Source organism: Pleurodeles waltl, chromosome 3_2 (assembly GCF_031143425.1).
Source record: "Pleurodeles waltl isolate 20211129_DDA chromosome 3_2, aPleWal1.hap1.20221129, whole genome shotgun sequence".
In the NCBI taxonomy this organism is placed as follows: Eukaryota; Metazoa; Chordata; class Amphibia; order Caudata; family Salamandridae; genus Pleurodeles; species Pleurodeles waltl.
In genome coordinates this window covers 214,997,366-215,018,083 of record NC_090441.1, presented here as the reverse complement: position 1 = coordinate 215,018,083, position 20,718 = coordinate 214,997,366, and the positions used below count along the sequence as shown (strand labels likewise).

General features: G+C 46.7%; 1 protein-coding gene across 1 annotated transcript in view; it reads right to left on the bottom strand.

Moving 5' to 3' along the window:
- Positions 1-20,718, bottom strand: part of LOC138286710 (unconventional myosin-X-like) — a 483,148-nt gene that overhangs the window by 119,751 nt on the left and 342,679 nt on the right. Inside the window, exons 20-21 of the mRNA XM_069227214.1 lie at positions 10,366-10,490; positions 5,970-6,084 (exon numbers count right to left, since the gene is read on the bottom strand). Of these exons, the coding sequence (XP_069083315.1) occupies positions 5,970-6,084; positions 10,366-10,490 (240 nt within the window). The remainder of the gene's footprint in view (positions 1-5,969; positions 6,085-10,365; positions 10,491-20,718) is intronic.

Below are 20,718 nucleotides of genomic sequence, written 5' to 3'. Positions count from 1 at the left end.
TAGTGAGGTTTACACATACTCTACACCATTCAGTATGTCACAATAGTCAGTTTTCAATGTTACAGGGTGAAACAATACCAACACCCTAATGCTGTACAACCATTAGCAGATGTATGTCATGGGTAAGAGGCAACCACACAACAACAAATGGAAAACAAACAATTATTAACAGCCCTCTATTAGATCCCCTCGCTGAAAGTCACTTCTGGTCTATATTTGGTGTATTTCCGCTTGAGATTGCGCCATCCAGTCGCAGGGCTATTCCCTGAGCACAGTAGGTTAAATAGTGGAGGGTATCCAGTGTGGTGGGGCTCAGTATCCATAGGTTAAGCGCCTCGAGTCCCCTCAGTCCAGGACTTGAGCCTGGCTCAGATGCTGTGTGTAGGACGTTGGCTCTGTATGTGCTATTTCAAAGTAAGGAATAGCATGCACAGAGTCCAAGGGTTCCCCTTAGAGGTAAGATAGTGGCAAAAAGAGATAATACTAATGCTCTATTTTGTGATAGTGTGGTCGAGCAGTAGGCTTATCAAAGGAGTAGTGGTAAGCATTTGTTGTACATACACACAGGCAATAAATGAGGAACACACACTCAGAGACAAATCCAGCCAATAGGTTTTGTTATAGAAAAATATATTTTCTTAGTTTATTTTAAGAACCACAGGTTCAAATTCTACATGTAATATCTCATTTGAAAGGTATTGCAGGTAAGTACTTTAGGAACTTTGAATCATTACATTAGCATTTATACTTTTTACATAAAACACAATAAGCTGTTTTAAAAGTGGACACAGTGCAATTTTCACAGTTCCTGGGGGAGGTAAAGTATTGTTATTTTTAACAGGTAAGTAAGTCACTTACAGGTCTCAGTTTTTGGTCCAAGGTAGCCCACCGTTGGGGGTTCAGAGCAACCCCAAAGTTACCTCACCAGCAGCTCAGGGCCGGTCAGGTGCAGAGGTCAAAGAGGTGCCCAAAACACATAGGCTTCAATGGAGAGAAGGGGGTGCCCCGGTTCCAGTCTGTCAGCAGGTAAGTACCCGCATCTTCGGAGGGCAGACCAGGGGGGTTTTGTAGGGCACCGGGGGGGACACAAGTCAGCACAAAAAGTACACCCTCAGCAGCACGGGGGCGGCCGGGTGCAGTGTGCAAACACACGTCGGGTTTTCAATGGTTTTCAATGAGAGACCAAGGGGTCTCTTCAGCGGTGCAGGCAGGCAAGGGGGGGGGCTCCTCGGGGTAGCCACCACCTGGGCAAGGGAGAGGGCCTCCTGGGGGTCACTCCTGCACAGGAGTTCCGTTCCTTCAGGTGCTGGGGGCTGCGGGTGCAGGGTCTTTTCCAGCTGTCGGGAAATAGAGTTCAGGCAGTCGCGGTCAGGGGGAGCCTCGGGATTCCCTCTGCAGGCGTCGCTGTGGGGGCTCAGGGGGGACAACTTTGGTTACTCACAGTCTTGGAGTCGCCGGAGGGTCCTCCCTGAGGTGTTGGTTCTCCACCAGTCGAGTCGGGGTCGCCGGGTGCAGTGTTGCAAGTCTCACGCTTCTTGCGGGGATTTGCAGGGGTCTTTAAATCTGCTCCTCTGTAACAAAGTTGCAGTTCTTTTGGAGCAGTGCCGCTGTCCTCGGGAGTTTCTTGTCTTTCTTGAAGCAGGGCAGTCCTCAGAGGATTCAGAGGTCACTGGTCCCTTGGAAAGCGTCGCTGGAGCACGTTTCTTTGGAAGGCAGGAGACAGGCCGGTAAGTCTGGGGCCAAAGCAGTTGGTGTCTTCTGTTCTTCCTCTGCAGGGGTTTTTCAGCTCAGCAGTCCTCTTCTTCTTGTAGTTTCAGGAATCCGAATTCTTAGGTTCAGGGAAGCCCTTAAATACAAAATTTAAGGGCGTGTTTAGGTCTGGGGGGTTACTAGCCAATGGCTACTAGCCCTGAGGGTGGGTACACCCTCTTTGTGCCTCCTCCCAAGGGGAGGGGGTCACATCCCTAATCCTATTGGGGGAATCCTCCATCTGCAAGATGGAGGATTTCTAAAAGTTAGAGTCACTTCAGCTCAGGACACCTTAGGGGCTGTCCTGACTGGTCAGTGACTCTTCCTTGTTTTTCTCATTATTTTCTCCGGCCTTGCCGCCAAAAGTGGGGGCCGTGGCCGGAGGGGGCGGGCAACTCCACTAAGCTGGAGTGCCCTGCTGGGCTGTGACAAAGGGGTGAGCGTTTGAGGCTCACCGCCAGGTGTGACAGCTCCTGCCTGGGGGAGGTGTTAGCATCTCCACCCAGTGCAGGCTTTGTTACTGGCCTCAGAGTGACAAAGGCACTCTCCCCATGGGGCCAGCAACATGTCTCGGTTTGTGGCAGGCTGCTAAAACTAGTCAGCCTACACAGATAGTCGGTTAAGTTTCAGGGGGCACCTCTAAGGTGCCCTCTGTGGTGTATTTTACAATAAAATGTACACTGGCATCAGTGTGCATTTATTGTGCTGAGAAGTTTGATACCAAACTTCCCAGTTTTCAGTGTAGCCATTATGGTGCTGTGGAGTTCGTGTAAAACAGACTCCCAGACCATATACTCTTATGGCTACCCTGCACTTACAATGTCTAAGGTTTTGCTTAGACACTGTAGGGGCACAGTGCTCATGCACTGGTGCCCTCACCTATGGTATAGTGCACCCTGCCTTAGGGCTGTAAGGCCTGCTAGAGGGGTGACTTATCTATACTTGCATAGGCAGTGAGAGGGAGTGCCATGTCGACTTACTCATTTTGTTCTCACCAGCACACACAAGCTGGCAAGCAGTGTGTCTGTGCTGAGTGAGGGGTCTCCAGGATGGCATAAGACATGCTGCAGCCCTTAGAGACCTTCCCTGGCATCAGGGCCCTTGGTACCAGGGGTACCATTTACAAGGGACTTATCTGGATGCCAGGGTGTGCCAATTGTGGATACAAAAGTACAGGTTAGGGAAAGAACACTGGTGCTGGGGCCTGGTTAGCAGGCCTCAGCACACTTTCAATTCAAAACATAGCATCAGCAAAGGCAAAAAGTCAGGGGGTAACCATGCCAAGGAGGCATTTCCTTACACTGTGTGAGTACAGCACAGTCAGGCGTCTCCTGTTGTGTCTGGGGCGTGGCCCTAGCTCCCTTAGGTGTATCCCGACTACTCAAGGGAAACAAACCTTAGACCTGTCTAGGAAGGTCTAGTGCACGCAATCTGGTCTCCCGGCTATCAGAGATGATGTTTTTACTCCATCCTCTATATTCTTCTCACCTCAGGGCAGTGAATTCTACATCTGTCTACTACACTATGTCCTCCTTTCACTGGTCCACAGCAGGGGGGTGAGTGATTTCCAGCTCACAGAAATTGCTCTCTTTGCCAAGAGTATTGCAAGGTCTGTATCAGTGGTTCCCAACCTTTTCACTTCTGTGGACCCCCATTTTATCAATACTGGAACCCCCACTGAATCATTATTGGAACCGGGGGACCCCCACTGAGTCAATACTGATAGCTGGGACCTAATAATATAAAACATTTTAAGCAGCCGCGGACCCCCTGATGAGGCTTCGCGGATCCCCAGGGGTCCCCGGCCCACAGGTTGGGAACCACTGGTCTATATATTCCAACCTCGCCTTGGCTGTCTTTGGCCTAGGTTGTATGCCTTGTGATCGGTCTTGTGCAGAGTTGAGATTCTCACAACCTGTTCCTCTTGTTAACTCTCCCAGGACTGTTGCCCAGTAGCTTTGAATCTGGGGGCAAGCCCACATCATATGCTGTAGTCGGCTTGTGGCTCATGGCATCTAGAACAATGCACATGTGGTGGGCTGGGTGCCTGTGGAATGAGTCAGGCCCCGTGAAGGAAGGTAAATTGTATGAATTTGAACGGTGCTGAAATACTGAGTCCCATTGGACCCGGAGGGACTGCAAATTCATCCCGTGTGTCCTAGCAGGGCCTTATACAGCTGTGTAATCAAGCGCTGACCTGATCTTGTTGTATATAGGGTATGTATAAGGGTGTGTGTAGGGGGTTCATTAATATCTGCTTTTCAGTAAAGCTGATTGCTCTTTGGGTCCTACCATGGAGTAAGAACTGACCGTGAGGCAGGTTCTCCTGCTCCGCTAGAGTGGGGAAGGGATCAGTGTGCCTCCAGACTATAAGTCTCCTCCAGGATTGATACCAGCATCTTCCCAGAGCTGTAACTCGCTGCGGGTCAATAAGGCACTGCCTGCTATGCTTCCTCATAGCGGGATTACTGGAGCATAGGGAATCATGGTACGTGCACATGCCAACGCTCGTTCCACCAGTTCAGGGTGGTGGTGGGTGGTAGAGGCAGAGTGGGTTGACCTTGTGGGCCTGGGAAAAACAACCTTTAGATGCTACCCTATTCAATCTGCTGACTGGAGAGATGTCTCCTCCAAGCGTCTGTCCACGAGTCCGAGACCCACTGGAGCTGTGCACCAAGGTAATCATTTCAAATGCCTGCTTCCCTCAGGTCTCCATTGGCTGTTGGTAGTCTCAATTTGCTAAGCGCCACTCAGCATCTGTCGGTGTCCCATATCAGCTAGCCCAATTACCTGTTCAGATCCCTGATCAGGGTTGCTGGTAAAATGAATGGGAGGTTGGTGAAATAGTATAGGAGTCGTGGGAGTATTACCATCTTAGACAGTGCAATGTGTCCTGTTACCCACAGAGATAGTTTGATCCAGAATGATACTTGGGAGAGCAACAATCCTATAGCCCAGTACATATTACCTTCTAACCTGTTCTGCTCCTCGTGATCTATATTGATTCCCAGATATTTAAAGGTGTGAGACTCCCATCAAAGTGTTTTCTCCCCTAGTATAATTGGGAGTTAGGGGTTCAGATTGGTGCAGTCGAAAGACAGGATTTAGAATAACTGACTGCTAGCCCGACACTTCACAAAAGTAGTTAAGAAGTTGCCTGCATTTAAGGAGACAATATGTGTCTTCCTGTTCATACAGATCCCTAGTTCGTCCCCCAGGTCTCTCGGTTTCGCCACCGAGGGTTCTAGGGCTAACACAAAAGGATGGGGGACAGTGGGCGACCCGATCTGGTGCCTTTGGTGATGTTGTACGACTCTGAGAAGTGTTTCCCAGATCACGCTTTTGCTGTGGGCGCGGAGTAAAGCACGTTGATCCAGCCTATCAGGACTGGGCCTAGGTCATTCTGGTTTAGGGCTGAATATATATAATCCCAGCATATGCTGTCAAAGGACTGTTCTATATTTCTAGCAGTACAAACTGAATGGTGACAAGCGACAGGGGACTGATCCATAACTTTATACCGCCGTCTCAGGTTCAATGATGTGTTTCAGGAAGGGCTGAACCCATTTTGGAACGCATGTACTAGATCAGGTAGCAGAGGGGCAATCTTTCTGCTACAAAGGTGCTTAATATTTTATAATCAGAGTTTAAGAATGACAACGGTCTGCATGAAACTAGTGAGGCAGGTTCTCTCCCAGGCTTCGGGATGGAGGAGGCCTGCGCCTTCCATGCGGTAGCAGGAAGACAACAGGTCATTCTGGCCGAGGTATATAGTGAGAGCAGTTTTAGGGCCAGGGTGGTCTCGCATGGGGTGTGAAAGTCTGTGGACAACCCTCCCGATATGGGGACCTTGCCCTTAGCCTGATTACTGTGTGCTTTACTTCTTGTTCCGTTGGAGGTGGCAACAGTTCTCACATCTGTTCTTGAGAGACTGACGGAGGGAAGGGTCAGTCATGAACACGGTCACTCTCAACAGAGCTGCCAGTTTTTAATTGTGAATAATAATATCTGAAGGTGGTATTAATGTTAATTTGAGTCTGGGCCAACAGGCCGCTAGAGTTTATAATTGAAGTGGGAGGATGGTCTAACAGTAGTGGTTTAAAAAGCCTAGAGAGTAAGAAACCACACATCTCCAGAGTATCTCTTTGATTTTCAACAGACTCATGTCTCCAAAATCCCCTGATTTTGCCCCAGATTGCCCTGGAACGTCTCCAGCTTACCTTGGTTCTTCCCAGCTGCCACTGCTTCTTGGTGCCCTCGGAGGACTGCAGGAAGGCTCCGCACCTGGCCCGGGCCTCTTCAGGGAGGTTCTTCGAGTCCAAGAGCATCTTGTACCTGCAAAGTGATCGACAGTCAGGAGGTGAGGGTGCTTTGGGTCTGCTGATGAGCGGCGTACAGGTGTGGACAGTGTCTAAGAGATCCATACACAAGGGACAGTGACAAGGCAGGCAAGGATGGTCTTCTTCCACATTGTATAGGAGACTTGCTGCAGAGCACACTTCCATCTCTCTGCACCCCCGCCACATGGCACATCCCTTTACCACGCCCCCCCCCCCCAACATGGCACATGCCTTTACTCACTTCCCTCCCCCAAGACTATGCCCATTGTAGAGTGTCACTGACCTTAGGCACGTTGGAGGGTTCACCATTTTCTTTGAATCAGTGAATGAAGTCAGGGCACTTTAAAGTTGGGTCTGGCTCTTTGGAGTTGTGTCACCACTGACCCCAGGGTGATCTACTGTTCATCTTTCAGTGGCTGGGAACTTCTAAATGTGTGAGCTGCAAGATGTAGCCCTGACCGAGTGCCCTGTGTTCAGGGAGGCGTCAAGTCCATGTGTGTCTCAAAGAAGCAGTGGGCCTTGCTCAAATGCACAAGAAACACTAGAACAATCAATTCACTTTTATGATCACCCAAGTAACTCTTAATCCCAGGACCGCACCAACCGCAAATCACTGGTCCTCTGCCACCTACTGGTGAGAACAGAAACTGTTGACGCTGCTACTCAAAGCCATTAATAGTACGCCCACATCTCCTGCATGAGGTGCCCTAACTCGTTTGACGTATGTCATGTTCTCACATAGGGTTGAGGGACTGGTGGGAGTGTGTTGATAAGACACAAGCTATAGTTCTAGCAGTCAGGCTGTAGGAGGAAGGTAAACTTACCTCTGTGGACTGATGGAGCCACAATACAGAAAGCTTCACCCTACACCTCTACATCCAGCTCTTTACTACACTAGCCGGTGGCTGCATCCTGCACCAAGACAGAAATGTGGGCAGCATTTCAGAAACCTATTCTTTAAAGCAGGGAGATTTCCAAGACTTCTTAGTTAAATCATGCAACTGTGGTAGAGGACGGTTGTTTTAAAGGCATGTGGCCTGCATGTGGCCAATGGTGAGATGACCACACCACCTTGAGTGGTGAAAAGCTGATCAGACTGTGGGGTGCAATAAAAATGTGAGGTTTAAATTGTCTCAATTAAGTTCATCTCGCACAAGCCCTTAAAGCACTGCATTTGCTCTGGTTGTGCAGAAAATACATTTTAAAATCCTCTGCATTGCTTTCAAAGCTCAGATATGAATTATCTCAACACAATTCCAGTTGCTATTCACAAATGATACTCAAGTAAAATCTGAGGTTAAGTGATGCAATTTTGCTAGTTCAGTCTAATCCTAACCAAAAGACGGGCAGAAGGTCAAGCCATGTTCTGCGATCTCAGTTCTGGAGCACCCTGAACACAACCCCAAAAAATCATCCCACCTCAACAACCATAGAAACAATAATGAAAACAGAGAAACCTACTCACCCATTCATGACATCATCAGCACTACAACCCCCTCTACAAGAAGGGACCTGGCTCCTTCCTAAGTAGACTGACCACAGCGAAACCTGGATTGGATCTAATTGCCCAAGAAACATCCTTGACCAATAGAAGTTCACAAAATGTGTCAATCTGTTACCAAAAACTGCAGCTCACTGCTTTCAGTGCTATAAAGTGGCTTCTGTCATATTGCTGCCCTTTATAAAACAAATGCATAATGTTGATAAAGAACAGCAACATTTCTTCATCCTAAATAAGAACATTAAATGATCTGACCTCAGGGATGTGAAGAGCCCCAGCAGAGGATGCTCCAGGCACTGGAAAATTCCACATAGGTCCTATTACTTTAAAGTGGAATTTGGCAATAGCTGAAGGTTCACATGGTTTGTGCTCTGATGCACACTGCAGCGCAACGGCAACCTGGAAAGTCATCTTTTAAAGCAACCAGTTTCTATCAGCCCGAGCATTTAGTCTGGTTCACGTCAGGTACCTGGAGCCAAGCCAAGAAGACACATTTTGAGAGCCTGAGGCAACCTCCAACAACTACAGAGAAAGAACTCTAGGTGATTTCTGAGAATCTAGCCCCCTGTTCATCGATTCCTGGAGGGGCGCCCGTGCAGGTGTGATGAAGGCTGGTGTTCCACCAGCGCCACTTGTCTCCAGTCAACCTATAGTCCTGGCTACTCTGGGTTAGCACCACAGGCTTTCAGTGGCTGTGTAAATGCCACCACTGAGGTCTCACGAAGCACCTTGAGGCAGAGAGGTCCCACTTTTAGAGACCATAGTGTATCGAACAGGGGATGGGCTATCAATACTGGTGCTCCCGGTCTCAGAGAACCATCGCAGGCTACGTCCCATTCTAAGTCTGTCCAATCAGAACAGGTTCTCTCCAACCAAAAGCTCAAGGGGTTGACTCTGACAAAGCCTGCCTTGGCTGCAGTTTGGCAAAACAACTGCATGTGCCGGTTCCAAATTCCACATCTGATCTGTTGCAGGGCCCAGAATTCTCAATACAGGATTCTCCATTTTGGTGATAACACAGTCTGCCACGACCCACTCGTAATCTGTGTCTGTGGCCCGCAGGAAGTGTGGCAGGCTTCTTGTAAGTTCTGCCTTGGCCCAAATGGGGGCAACCCTTTCTGGTAGCCACGGTGCTGCTGACAGAGGGAACGCCGTGCCCTCCAGAAGGAGCCCCCGAGGGAAAAAAAAACCAAAAGGGGAAAAAACCTCAACAAGAGGGAACTCCTGAAACAAACAAGAGTAAAAGAAAATCAAAACATAAGGGAAAAATGACCAGGAAAAAGCTGGAACAAAATCAGAGTTTCAATAGCAGATGCAGAGAAACAGGAGCGAAGATCACCACCTAACAGGAAGTGTTGCAGCGCAAAGAGAACAAGAATCACACACCTTATATACCCCAGCAACAGGAAGTAACTGACAGGAAGTAAAAAGGTGCCATCTTGAATTGGGATCCAGTGTTAGAATGCTATAGAAAAAGTACGATAGTGAATAGGGAACCAGTGCATGCAGGGAACAAAAGGAAGCATGCTGGGAAAAGAGAAAGAAACATGGGAAAGATAGTAAGTATACAAGGAGCTTTAAACAAGGGCGACAGAAAAGAAAAGAAGAAAGAAAAGAGGTGAGTGGGGGGAGCAGGATCTACTGGGGAAGCGTCCTGCTCCCGCACGCCGTGTCCCGAGCCGAACCTTTGGCTTGCAGAGCGGCACAACAGTCTCAAAAGCACACGCAAAATTACCAGCCCACAAACAGGCTCTTTACATTTCAGAAACGCTCATCCAGTACTGAGCATAGCTCACCCGGGCTGTCATACTCTCTCGGGTTCCATCCTAAAGTACGTTCCATATTGTGATAATTTCGGCCACAGGCCTCAAGAGATGTATCTGTCAGCACAGGTAGATGGCATCAAGGAGACTGGGGGTCTCAGAGCACCTGAGGTCTAAGGATATAGTTCTTCTGGTGCTTTACCTAAAAGCTGATATTCAGAACAAGCATCTCGTGAGGCGCAAGTGGATACTCAGTCTTCAGATGTACATTCCAGGTCTCCGGTCACCCAGAGGTAGAGCTCTTGTGACCCATATGGAAAGGAAATGGGATTACATTGGTTCCTCAATGAGCAGAGGACCCAACTATCTGGGGAAGACTTATGACTGACTTCACGGAAAACTGGAACGTCATTGACCAATCCTGTGATGAGGAAAGACCCTCAGAATTTCAAGGCCTGGCCTGGATGGGTTGATCAGTCTGGGGTTTTAGTCAGGTTTGTATCAATATTTCTTCTTTAAGTCCTGCACTGCAACAAAAGAAAGGATCACACCTGAACTCCTGGTCATCACTAAAAGGTTATTGGAAAAGTGGCAAACCGGTGCACACACAACATAGGGGTAGAGATCTAGCTTTGTGCTGTGTTTTTCTCTATTGTGTCATTTTATTCTACAATTTTCAATGGTGTAAACATACATTTCATAAATAGTATCAAACTTGCAGGACAGACTCTTTATTTTAACCCAACACTGCCAACTTCAGCACAATAGAAACAAATGCATGCTGACTTGAACCCACCACAGTTGATGATGGACACTTAGGAGACAGCCTCTTGAGATGACATGCTGGTATTGAGTCAACACAGGACCCCACCTCCATAGCCTTGTACCAAGGCCCTCGTTTGTCCGATATGATGACGCCTTGTAGTAAATTGTTGCACATACTCATTACTCACAAGTGCCACAGAATGCACAAGTGCAACTCTAAAGAAGAATAGTGGTGGTGGACATTTACCTGCAAAGGAAGTCTTGAAACTGTCGTCGTACAGGAAATCCCGCCCTGCGAATCTTCACTGTTTCCAACATCCCTGAGTACCGCAGCTGGTTTAGAACGACCTCCGGATTAAAGGTGTTAGGAGCCTATATGGAAAAGGATGCACAATGTACTGCGTGTCAACAAAACACAGGCCTTCTACCATCACAAGAAAGGTTTTTAGAGAATCATTCAGCTGCCTTTCACTTTTAAATATACAGCGTGTAATTACAATACAAAAGGAGAAGCACTGCTTCTAACACGAGACGCCAGTAGTCCGCAGCTATTGAAGGGAGTGGAAGTGAAGATGACACCTCTGTGGCGTTGCATACACTGGTTTGTGCTCACCTGCATTTGCTGGGTAGGCGTGGAGTGGAGACGCACTCTATGAACTTCAGAGGTGCTCGAACCCTCTGCTGCAGTCTAGTTGTTGGTTGTCCGGAAGTGGAAGCAGAGCAGGAGCAGCGAGGCAGGAGCAGTGACGCAGGCAACGTGACGCGGCCGCTTGAGGCCCCCGGTGCAGGTTTGGGCACCCGAGCAACCGTTCACTGACTTTCTGGGCTGTGATGGTCCGCGGTGAGCCTGGAGTCCTGAGTGCCTGACTCAGTGACTCAGTGATGCGCGCGCATCGTGCCCTACGGGGCCAACAAATGGCCAGCTGAGCGCCCCTCCCCTCAGTCTGCGAGGAGGGTTGGTTGCGGTTGTGATCCGGCAGGCAGGGAAGTGACGGAGAAAGAGAGGTGGCATCAGGCTGCTCGTGGAGCCTGCGGCGCAGTGCGGGAGCAAGTAATCCAGAGAACCTAGAAAACCTGACTGGAAGGCCCAGAAGGCCCCAGAAGGCACCAAGAAGGTACTAAGAGCGGGTAAAGAGTGGGTCAAGAAGCGCAGAGCAGAGTGGAGCGGAGCACGGATGTGGCATGGACATAGTACCAAGGTACAGAAAGTGGCTAGAGGTCCGGAGGTGTGGTGTGACTGCAAAAAAAAAAAAAAAAAAAAAAAGGATCTTAACATTGAAAGCAGGGCTGCAAAAAAAGGGGTGGCTTCATGCAGACTTTGTCCAACCACCAGCTACCAGCACCACCGTGTAGCACCACCATAGACCGTTAGCATTGCCATTTATCCATTAGTACGGTCACTGTGCTCTCTGCAGCCACCAGTATCGGCATCAAGACCTGCATCAGGACCAGGTCCGACGCTCTTGAATACATTACAGCACAGTTCACAGTCCAGCTTGTGGCACGGCGCTGGGTACATCTGGGCTGGCATTGGACTAGCTTTGGACTAGTTTTTAAGGGGTCAGGTGAACCCAAGCGCGATAGCTGTAGCTGGCTATTACCAAGTGTGAGCTGCAGCCCCCGGCAGAGGCGGCCCGGCTAGGCGCGGGTGCAGCTTGCGCTTTGGCCAGCAAGCCTGCTCTCCGGTTTCCACTCCTGTTTTGACTCTCAAATGACATAAGAAACCGAAGTGTCACGATAGTCATAGTCAAAATCAAACACACCACCAGCCTGGTGCGTAGTCCAGTAACTGGAGAGTACTCTGGAATTAAGTCGAACAGTATTGGAGCAGACCTAGAGAATAATCTTACCTACGGTCCACCTACACAGCTGGAGGTCCCCCAGAGTGGATTAATCTCCCGTTTAGTAGACAGACTGATCAATCAGGAGAAGGAGTATGAGGTCAGGTAAAGCACGAAACAACGCCACCAACCAAACCACTAACCAAACCAAGAGAAAACAGGTTTTGGATGAAGCAATGGCAAAAAGGAGAGCGAGTAGTGATTTAGATCGCTTCAGCCCATACAAGGGGCAGGTCTCAACTAACAAAACAGGCTGGAGCCCGGCTGAGCAAAATATTAGCATGGAGAAAATGAGCCGGGGAGAATTAGACAATTGAAAAATTGGGACCACCCGGGGGGGGGGGGAGGAGAAACTAGCCACGTTGCTCCACTCAATCACCATAAGGTAACTGACTACTTTTCTGTTGCAAGCGTCTGTGGTGAAAGCAGGAGTGTCCTCGGCAACAATTCAACAAAACTCAGGGGGCGATAAATCATTCAATCAAGCCCTGCAAATTCAAGGAAGCTCTGGAAAGAAAGCCAGGGAAAATCTACCAGCCCCCTTCCCCTTTCACCAACAGTAGTTATTATGGGAAGGCAGCCTCTGACTGGAGACGTGTTGCTCATAGCCCCAGTAGTACCAACTCCCGCAACAGGAGCCCCCCCCCCATACCCTCAAATAAGCAAAAACCATGAGGAACAATTGTTCAGATCTCGCCAATCACCATCGGACGTCCAGCCCGGCTAACCTATCCTTTCTGGACTCAGAGATGGCAGCAACTGCGGAAACTCCTTGCCGATGTATGGGTTTGAAAGCGAGGAGCAGGAGCGCTGGGAAACAAAACTGGGTGCTCCAAACAGGATGGAAGAGGAAAAGAAAGTGAAAGCCTCACAGCATGAACTCTTCAAAGCAAATACAACTGAAGGAGTCCTAAGAGGGGACCATAAGGTCAACTGACGATCACAATCCTCTGCAGTAATCAGCGCATTTTAAATGTGGCCCGCAATCCTGAACTCAAAGATAGCAACAGTTATGGCACTGCCGTTTCATTCAAATAAAATGGACATTCATATAGATTTGCTAAATACACTGGCGGTATTTGTCTCCAGAATAGATGTAAAGTTGGAAGAATTAAATCAATCAATCAGAGAATTTCTAAAGCGCGCTACGTACCCGTTAGGGTTTCAAGGCGCTGGGGGGGGGGGGGGGGGGGGGGGGGTAGCTGCTATTGGTCGAAGAGCCAGGTCTTGAGGAGTCTCCTGAAGGTGAGGAGGTCCTGGGTCTGGCGCAGGGGGGTCGGGAGGGAGTTCCAGGTCTTGGCGGCGAGGTAGGAGAAGGATCTGCCGCCGGAGGTCTTGCGTTGGAATCGGGGAACAAAGCCGAGGGAGAGGTTGGCAGAGCGGAGTTGGCGGGAGGGGACGTAGAAGTTGAGTCTGTTGTTCAGGTAGGCTGGTCTGGCGTTGTGGAGTGCTTTGTGTGCCTGGGTGAGGAGTTTAAAGGTGATCCTCTTGTCCACGGGGAGCCAGTGGAGGTCCTTCAGGTGGTGGGAGATGTGGCATCGGCGGGGTACGTCGAGGATCAAGCGGGCGGATGCGTTCTGGATGCGTTGGAGTCGTTGGATGTCTTTTGCTGGGATGCCTGTGTAGAGTGCGTTGCCGTAGTCAAGTCTGCTACTGACGAGGGCCTGGGTCACTGTTTTTCCGTCGGGATCCACTTGTAGATTCTACAGAGCATGCGGAGGGTGTTGAAGCAGGAGGAGGAGACTGCATTGACCTGTTTGGACATGGTGAGAGCGGAGTCGAGGATGAAGCCGAGGTTATTTGCGTGGTTGGCTGGTGTAGGGGGGGGGGTCCCAGCGCGGTGGTCCACCAGGAGTCGTCCCAGGCCGAGGGGGTGCGTCCGAGGATGAGGACCTCTGTCTTGTCGGAGTTTAATTTCAGGCGGCCTTGATAACAAGGGCCCAAGTTAAACAAACCAATGATTTTACCATCTGTTCTTGTAAAGAGGTGGTAGACAAATTATCCCAACTGCCGCTAATCCTGGAAGGAATATTAAAAAAAGTTTGTACCGCCCGAAATGAGGAACGCACAAATGTTAACTCTTTTGCCACTATGTTAACATCTGCTCCCCCTGTGCAAAAATTAGAGGATAGGCCTCACTCCCCTCGAGTGGCTTCATCCCCATCCATAGCAGATAAACGGAACGTAATATTACAGCAAGCCTTAGTATGGACGCCATGGAGATAGCACCTCACTCACAAGCTGCCAATAATCCCATGAGCGGGGAGAACCCCAACAGAAAATGGAAATGGTCTCGCCATCTAACCAACATAAAGGCACATAAATGACCCCTATAGAATCAAGTAACGAGGGCTCGGCCTTAAGTGGAAGGCAAAACATGGATACGACTGCCTATGTCAATGCAAGTGCTGACTTAAATGCAGAAGTAAAGAATCCCCTCGACCCAGCAGTTGCTACTCCATCAACAAGGTCCCATCCAGGGCATAGGTTGCCCATAGCAATTGGCAACCACCTGGATGAAAGAGCAAGCCCCTCAAGGGGTCAGCAGAGCTTAAAGTCAAACAATAATATGCCAGTAGACTTTAGTCAACTATCACAGGCCAACGTAAGTAGCAAGAGAAATGAACAATGTACTAGACAGAGTGAACCCAGCCATATGGAACAAAACTGGCACATGGAGCAAAAATGGTCCACCCAAAAATGTATGACTAGCCATGAACTGAACCATCAGCTGCTTTGGATTCCGGAATTAATCTCAAGATTCCCTACAGATGTTCTCAATCGCTTCACTATCTTAAAACTTATAAAAGCACTTCCAGACCTTCAACATGTGTCTACGGACAACATCACTGCTATAAAATTCATCCAAGCAAGAGGCAACAAGCTCACTGACCCAACGCTCATTATCTTTTCAGCGCCAGATCTCTCCAAACAGATTATGAAGGGGAAGGACCTTCTGAAACCCTGGGGCATTGAGGTGGTCATCTATCAAGGTGAGAGATACTCGTCCCCGCTATTAGACTTTCAACATTCGGAAATGCCTAAGAGCACAGGCTTTCATCCATCCCAGTATTGCCACTGAAGAAATGACTAGCGAAATGAGAGCAGCCCAGTCCCCTTTCAGAGTTCAAATATAGAGGGAGGAAGAGACTAGTATCAAGTCGGAAATCTCAGCCTGACTGGAAATGGTTACCGCTGGCATTACACACAGGAACGACCGGCAAAAGCTGAATAGCTGAGGAACAATACCCACAAGGGGTATTAAATATCTGCTCTTGGAACATAGGTGGCCTGCTGGCAAAGCTGGAGGACCCAGCGGTAATCCAATTCTTTAGCTCATTCGACATCATACTCCGACAGGAATCCTGGGTTAAGGAATCAACTGAATATTTCGGACCAGCTCCGAAAACTAGCAGATCTGGCAGGTCGAAGGGAGGCCGAGCAAATTATGTTAGCACAAGCATTCTCGCGAAGATCATAGAGCTTATGGAGGAAGATCTACCCTTTCAACTAGTCAGCCTTCATGGCTGGGGAAAGAATATACAGGAACCATTGATCTTAGTCAATATTTATATTAATCCAAAAAAGAAAACAGTTGAAGCCAGCAATTTACAACAAAAAGCGCAGTACACTCTGCATATTGGCTTATTTCGGGTGATTTTAATCTTTATCTATTTCATAACCCTGGTGAAGATCACATTCAAACAGCAGCAACGGTGCCCGGCCCAACTCTCCCAGTAAAGAGTAGGAAAAGTTAGGGGAGAAGTTTATACGCACCTGTGAGTCTGTAGGACTATTTGTGCTAAATGGTTAGAAGCCAGCTGACATCCCGCCTGCATGGACAAGATCTTCCGGGAAAACGGTTTCTTACCTAGACTACACACTGGTAAATCCTGCTTTGTACACATTAGTGAGTGACTTTAGAATCATTGATCGTGTGGAAAGTGACCACAAGCCTCAGACAATCGGAATCCGATCTTTACCACTTAAGCCATAGGAAGTGGCTTTCCTGAAAGGGGTGATTGGCACTGAAAACCTAAAGCGACTGAAATTGCCATCTAATACCATTGAAAGTCAAGCAGAACAGGCTCTATTGAGGCTAGAATTCATGGCTATGGACCTGGCAAATTTGACAGCGGTCTGGGAGAACTTCGTTATTGATCTTACAAATCAAGATCCCTCATGAAATTTAAGAAAGGGAGCACAATTGAATTATCGTAATCGCTCATATATATCGCAGCCAGTTCGTAAGAGGAAAGCAGAAGTAGGCAGACTGCTAAGGCAACTGCGCAAATTTCCAGAAAATGGATCACTATTGTCCGCCCTGCAAGAGCAAAGGAAACTGCTCAAAAGGGAACCATGGTCCTTTAAAAAACATCAGCAGGAGATGCTCTGGGCCAAGTTACACAATGCATCTAAATCATCTGACTCCATTGACACGGGTCCTAAGGAAGCTAACAACGCCAACATAACAGAGAAACCTTGGGTGTGCCACTTAAAGTCACATCTAAGGGAGCTGCCCACCAGAGAAGGGGTGCTAATTCAGGGGGTCCCTAATACTTGGGAACCCGATGTCTTGAATACCTTAAAGGTCATGGCATCAGAATTAACAAGAATCATCGGGAAGTCGCTAACTGATTGCACACCTGGCCCAAAAGGTTTACCGCAAGTGATGTTTAAACAAGCAACAGAAAGGTGGGCTGACTTCCTGGCTGCAATGTTTAATTATGTGCTTCCAACAGGAATTGTTCCGGCAACCTGGAGAGGTTCAATAATCAACCGCATATATAAGGGTGGGAATGCTGCTTCGCCAAGCAATTACAGATTAATCGCCCTCTTAGAAATTGATCTTAAGTATTTTTCGACTTGTCTGCTACAATATTTAGAGACATGGATGGCAGACAACAACATACCGCCTGTAAATCAAAGTGTTTTCACTAAGTATCAGTGGACGCTAACGAACCTTATGGCACTGGGACTGATTATCAACAGAGCAAAAGCAGCTGGGACTTCCACCTACCTGTGCTTTGTTGATTTTAAAGCTGCCTTTGATTATGTCCCCCGTTGCAAATGGGCCAAACTACAGGAATGGGGGTTACCAGCAACCATTTTAAATACCATCAAATTGATTTACTCCGATACATTGGTGAAGGGTAAACTGGGGGGAGGCTCACATCTATCTAGGGCAGTTAAAACAACAGTTGGTGTTACTGGCGCCAACTCTTTTTAATCTGTACAAAGCAGATCTTTCCGCTAAGTTATATGATCAATCAGCTCACTCCCCCTCTCTCGGTGGCCAACTATCTAACATGCTACATGCAGATGCCCTATTATCGCTTAGCAACACCAGAATTGGCATGCAAAAGCTGCCAAACAACCTATAAGAGTATGCAAGAACAAAGGAATTAGAAATTAACTGTAGCAAATCTAAAATGATTGCTCTCAATCGTAGACCCACTAGTCAACGTAAATGTTATCTGAATTGGAAGACCATAGAGGAAGTCACCTCGTACAGATACCGTGGGGTCATGATAGATGCTAGAGGCAATTATGTGCCTCAAAAAGAAGCGATAAAAAAAGGCGCATGCACTTTTGGCACGCTTGCAAATTCTACCCATGGCCACGCTCTGAATCCACCGACAGCCATAATGAGAGCAAAATTACTTCCAAATCTCACCTATGGAACTGAAATACTGAGGGGGATGGAGAACATTCTCCTGGATAAACTTCTGGTAAAGGCATATAAGCGTGTCTTTCGGTTACCAGGACATGCTTCTCGGCCCAGGTCAGACTGGAATTTATGTTGGTTAAGAGGACACTGGCTCGACCAGCGGCATATATTAAAAGTTGTTACAAACTGTGCCGCGCCCCAAAAGGGACACTGGCTAATCTAGTTCTGCAGGAAATTAATCTAGAAAGAGGTAATAGCAATTACAAAAAGCATCTGGAAAAAGCCATCTGAACCTAGGTGATGTATGGTATCAGTCGATTCCTACCCCGCTTTTAACAAAGCAGTGAATAAATCAAGCAAATTATGCAGCTGGCTAGAAGACAGGGAAGTTCTGGCAAAAAGGTTGCATGGCTGGTTGATTCTCAATTCATATAAAGCTCCCAAAGAATCACCACTTTTGGCTGCTCCCTATTCACTGAAAATCAAACAACGCTTTCTAAAGCTAAGGCTGGGTGAAGTCCCAACGCTAGACCTCATGCCAACATGGAAGAAGAGGCCGCTAGCAGACACCCATGAGTGCAGACTAGGTCATCTGGCGGTAGAAAACCTAGTGCACGTGGTCTGCATTGGCAAAGAACTTAACGAATTAGGGGTCATATCATGCAGACAAGCTTTAATTGAAGCATTTAATCCAAGAAACACCATACTGAACGTTAGGCTTGTCCAATTTCTGGAAATTTTAACTTCCAAAATTTCCTGTGCCAAAACAAACCAGTAGATAGGAATGGCGCCAGTGGAAACAAAAGCCACCTACTATGAACAGACAGGTCGGTAAGAGGAAGGGCTCTTAGGTAATGCAGTTGCGCATCTGGCCTATCCTGTAATTAACTCCTGTACTAGTAACTAAAGTTCAGTGCGGGCAAATCTGAAAGAATGTATTAAATTATTTTCATTTCACAATTTTATTGCACTAATAACGTTTTATCGCACCAATATTGTTCTGCTCAATTTTATGTTGAAGGAATATTTTTATGGTTTTAATTAACTAATAAAATAAACACTCATCTCATATCTCTGCTGCAGAGGAGGGCAGAGGTGTGTGTCGAGTGTGGGCACTGCTTGGTCGGAGGCTTTGAGTCTTCAACAGCTATGTGACTCAACGGATGCCGGTGGATCCAGACAACCCACATTTTCCTGCACACCATTAGACACTCGCAGGACCTGTGATAGTGGCAGCCATCTTGGGTCCTCAGAGTGTAAATTCCTTGTGCTTTAGAGCATTCCTTGCTAAGCAATCATTACACTTAGTTGCTGAGCTGGAACCTTTTTGACAGGAGTTTGAGATTTATTGCACTTTTACCTGGAGTTATCAAGGATATGGATTTCAGAACATTATTCTGGACAAACATTAGAGATTAATGATAAATTTGCACTTAGTACTGGAGTCATCATTTTAAGGATTACACGCTCTATTGCACCTGTTCATGAGATGACCCAGCGAATCCTCTGGGCACAGTAAATCTGTTCAGATGTTGTTTTTATCTTGAATCATGTATGGTATTAATGTGTTGTACAGCTGTTTCTATCTTGAATCATGAATCATGTATGGTGTTAATGTGTTGTAGAGCTGTTTCTATCTTGAATCATGTATGGTATTAATGTGTGGTAGAGCTGTTTCTATCTTGAATCATGTGTGGTATTAGTGTGTTGTAAAGCTCTTGTTTCTATCTTGAATCATGTATGGTATTAATGTGCTGTAGAACTGTTTCTATCTTGAATGATGTATGGTATTAATGTGTTGTAGAGCTGCTTTTTCTATCTTCAATCATGTGTGGTATTAGTGTGTTGTACAGCTGTGTTTCTATCTTGAATCATGCATGGTATTAATGTGTTGCAAAGCTGGAGTTACTATGTTGAATCATGTGTGGTATTAATATGTTGTAAAACTGTTTCTATCTTCAATCATGTGTGGGATTAATGTGTTGTACAGCTCTTTCTATCTTGAATCATGTATGGTATTAATGTCTTGTAGAGCTGCTGTTTCTATCTTGAATCATGTGTGGTATTAATGTGTTGTACAGCTGTTTCCATCTTGAATCATGTATGGTATTAATGTGTTGTAAAGCTGTTTCTATTTTGAATCATGTATGGTTTTAATGTGTTGTACAGCTGTTTCCATCTTGAATCATGTGTGGGATTAAAGTGTTGTACAGCTGTTTCTATCTTGAATCATGTATGGTATTGTGTTGCAGAGCTGCTGTTTCTATCTTGAATCATGCATGGTATTAATGTGTTGTAAAGCTGTTTCTATCTTGAATTATGTGTAGTATTAATGTGTTGTACAGCTGTTTCTATCTTGAATCATGTATGGTATTGTGTTGCAGAGCTGCTGTTTCTATCTTGAATCATGCATGGTATTAATGTGTTGTAAAGCTGTTTCTATCTTGAACTATGTGTAGTATTAATGTATTTTAAAGCTGTTGTTTCTATCTTGAATCATGTGTGGTGTTAATGTGCTGTACAGCTGTTTCTATCTTGAATCATGTGTGGTATTAATGTGTTGTAGAGCTGTTTCTATCTTGAATCATGAATCATGTATGGTGTTAATGTGTTGAAGAGCTGTTTCTATCTTGAATCATGTGTAGTATTTATGTGTTGTAAAGCTCTTGTTTCTATCTTGAATCATGTATGGTATTAATGTGCTGTAGAACTGTTTCTATCTTGAATGATGTATGGTATTAATGTGTTGTAGAGCTGCTGTTTCGATCTTAAATCATGTATGGTGTTAATGTGTGGTACAGCTGTTTCTATCTTGAATCATGTATGGTATTAATGTGTTGTAAAGCTGTTTCTAGCTTGAATCATGTGTGGTATTAATGTGTTGTACAGCTGTTTCTATCTTGAATCATTTATGATATTAATGTGCTGTAGAGCTGCTTCTATCTTGAATCATGTGTGGTATTAATGTGTTGTAAAGCTCTTGTTTCTCTCTTGAATCATGTATGGTACTAATGTGCTGTAGATCTCTTTCTAGATTGAATCATGTATGGTATTAATGTGTTGTAAAGCTGTTCTTTCTATCTTGAAT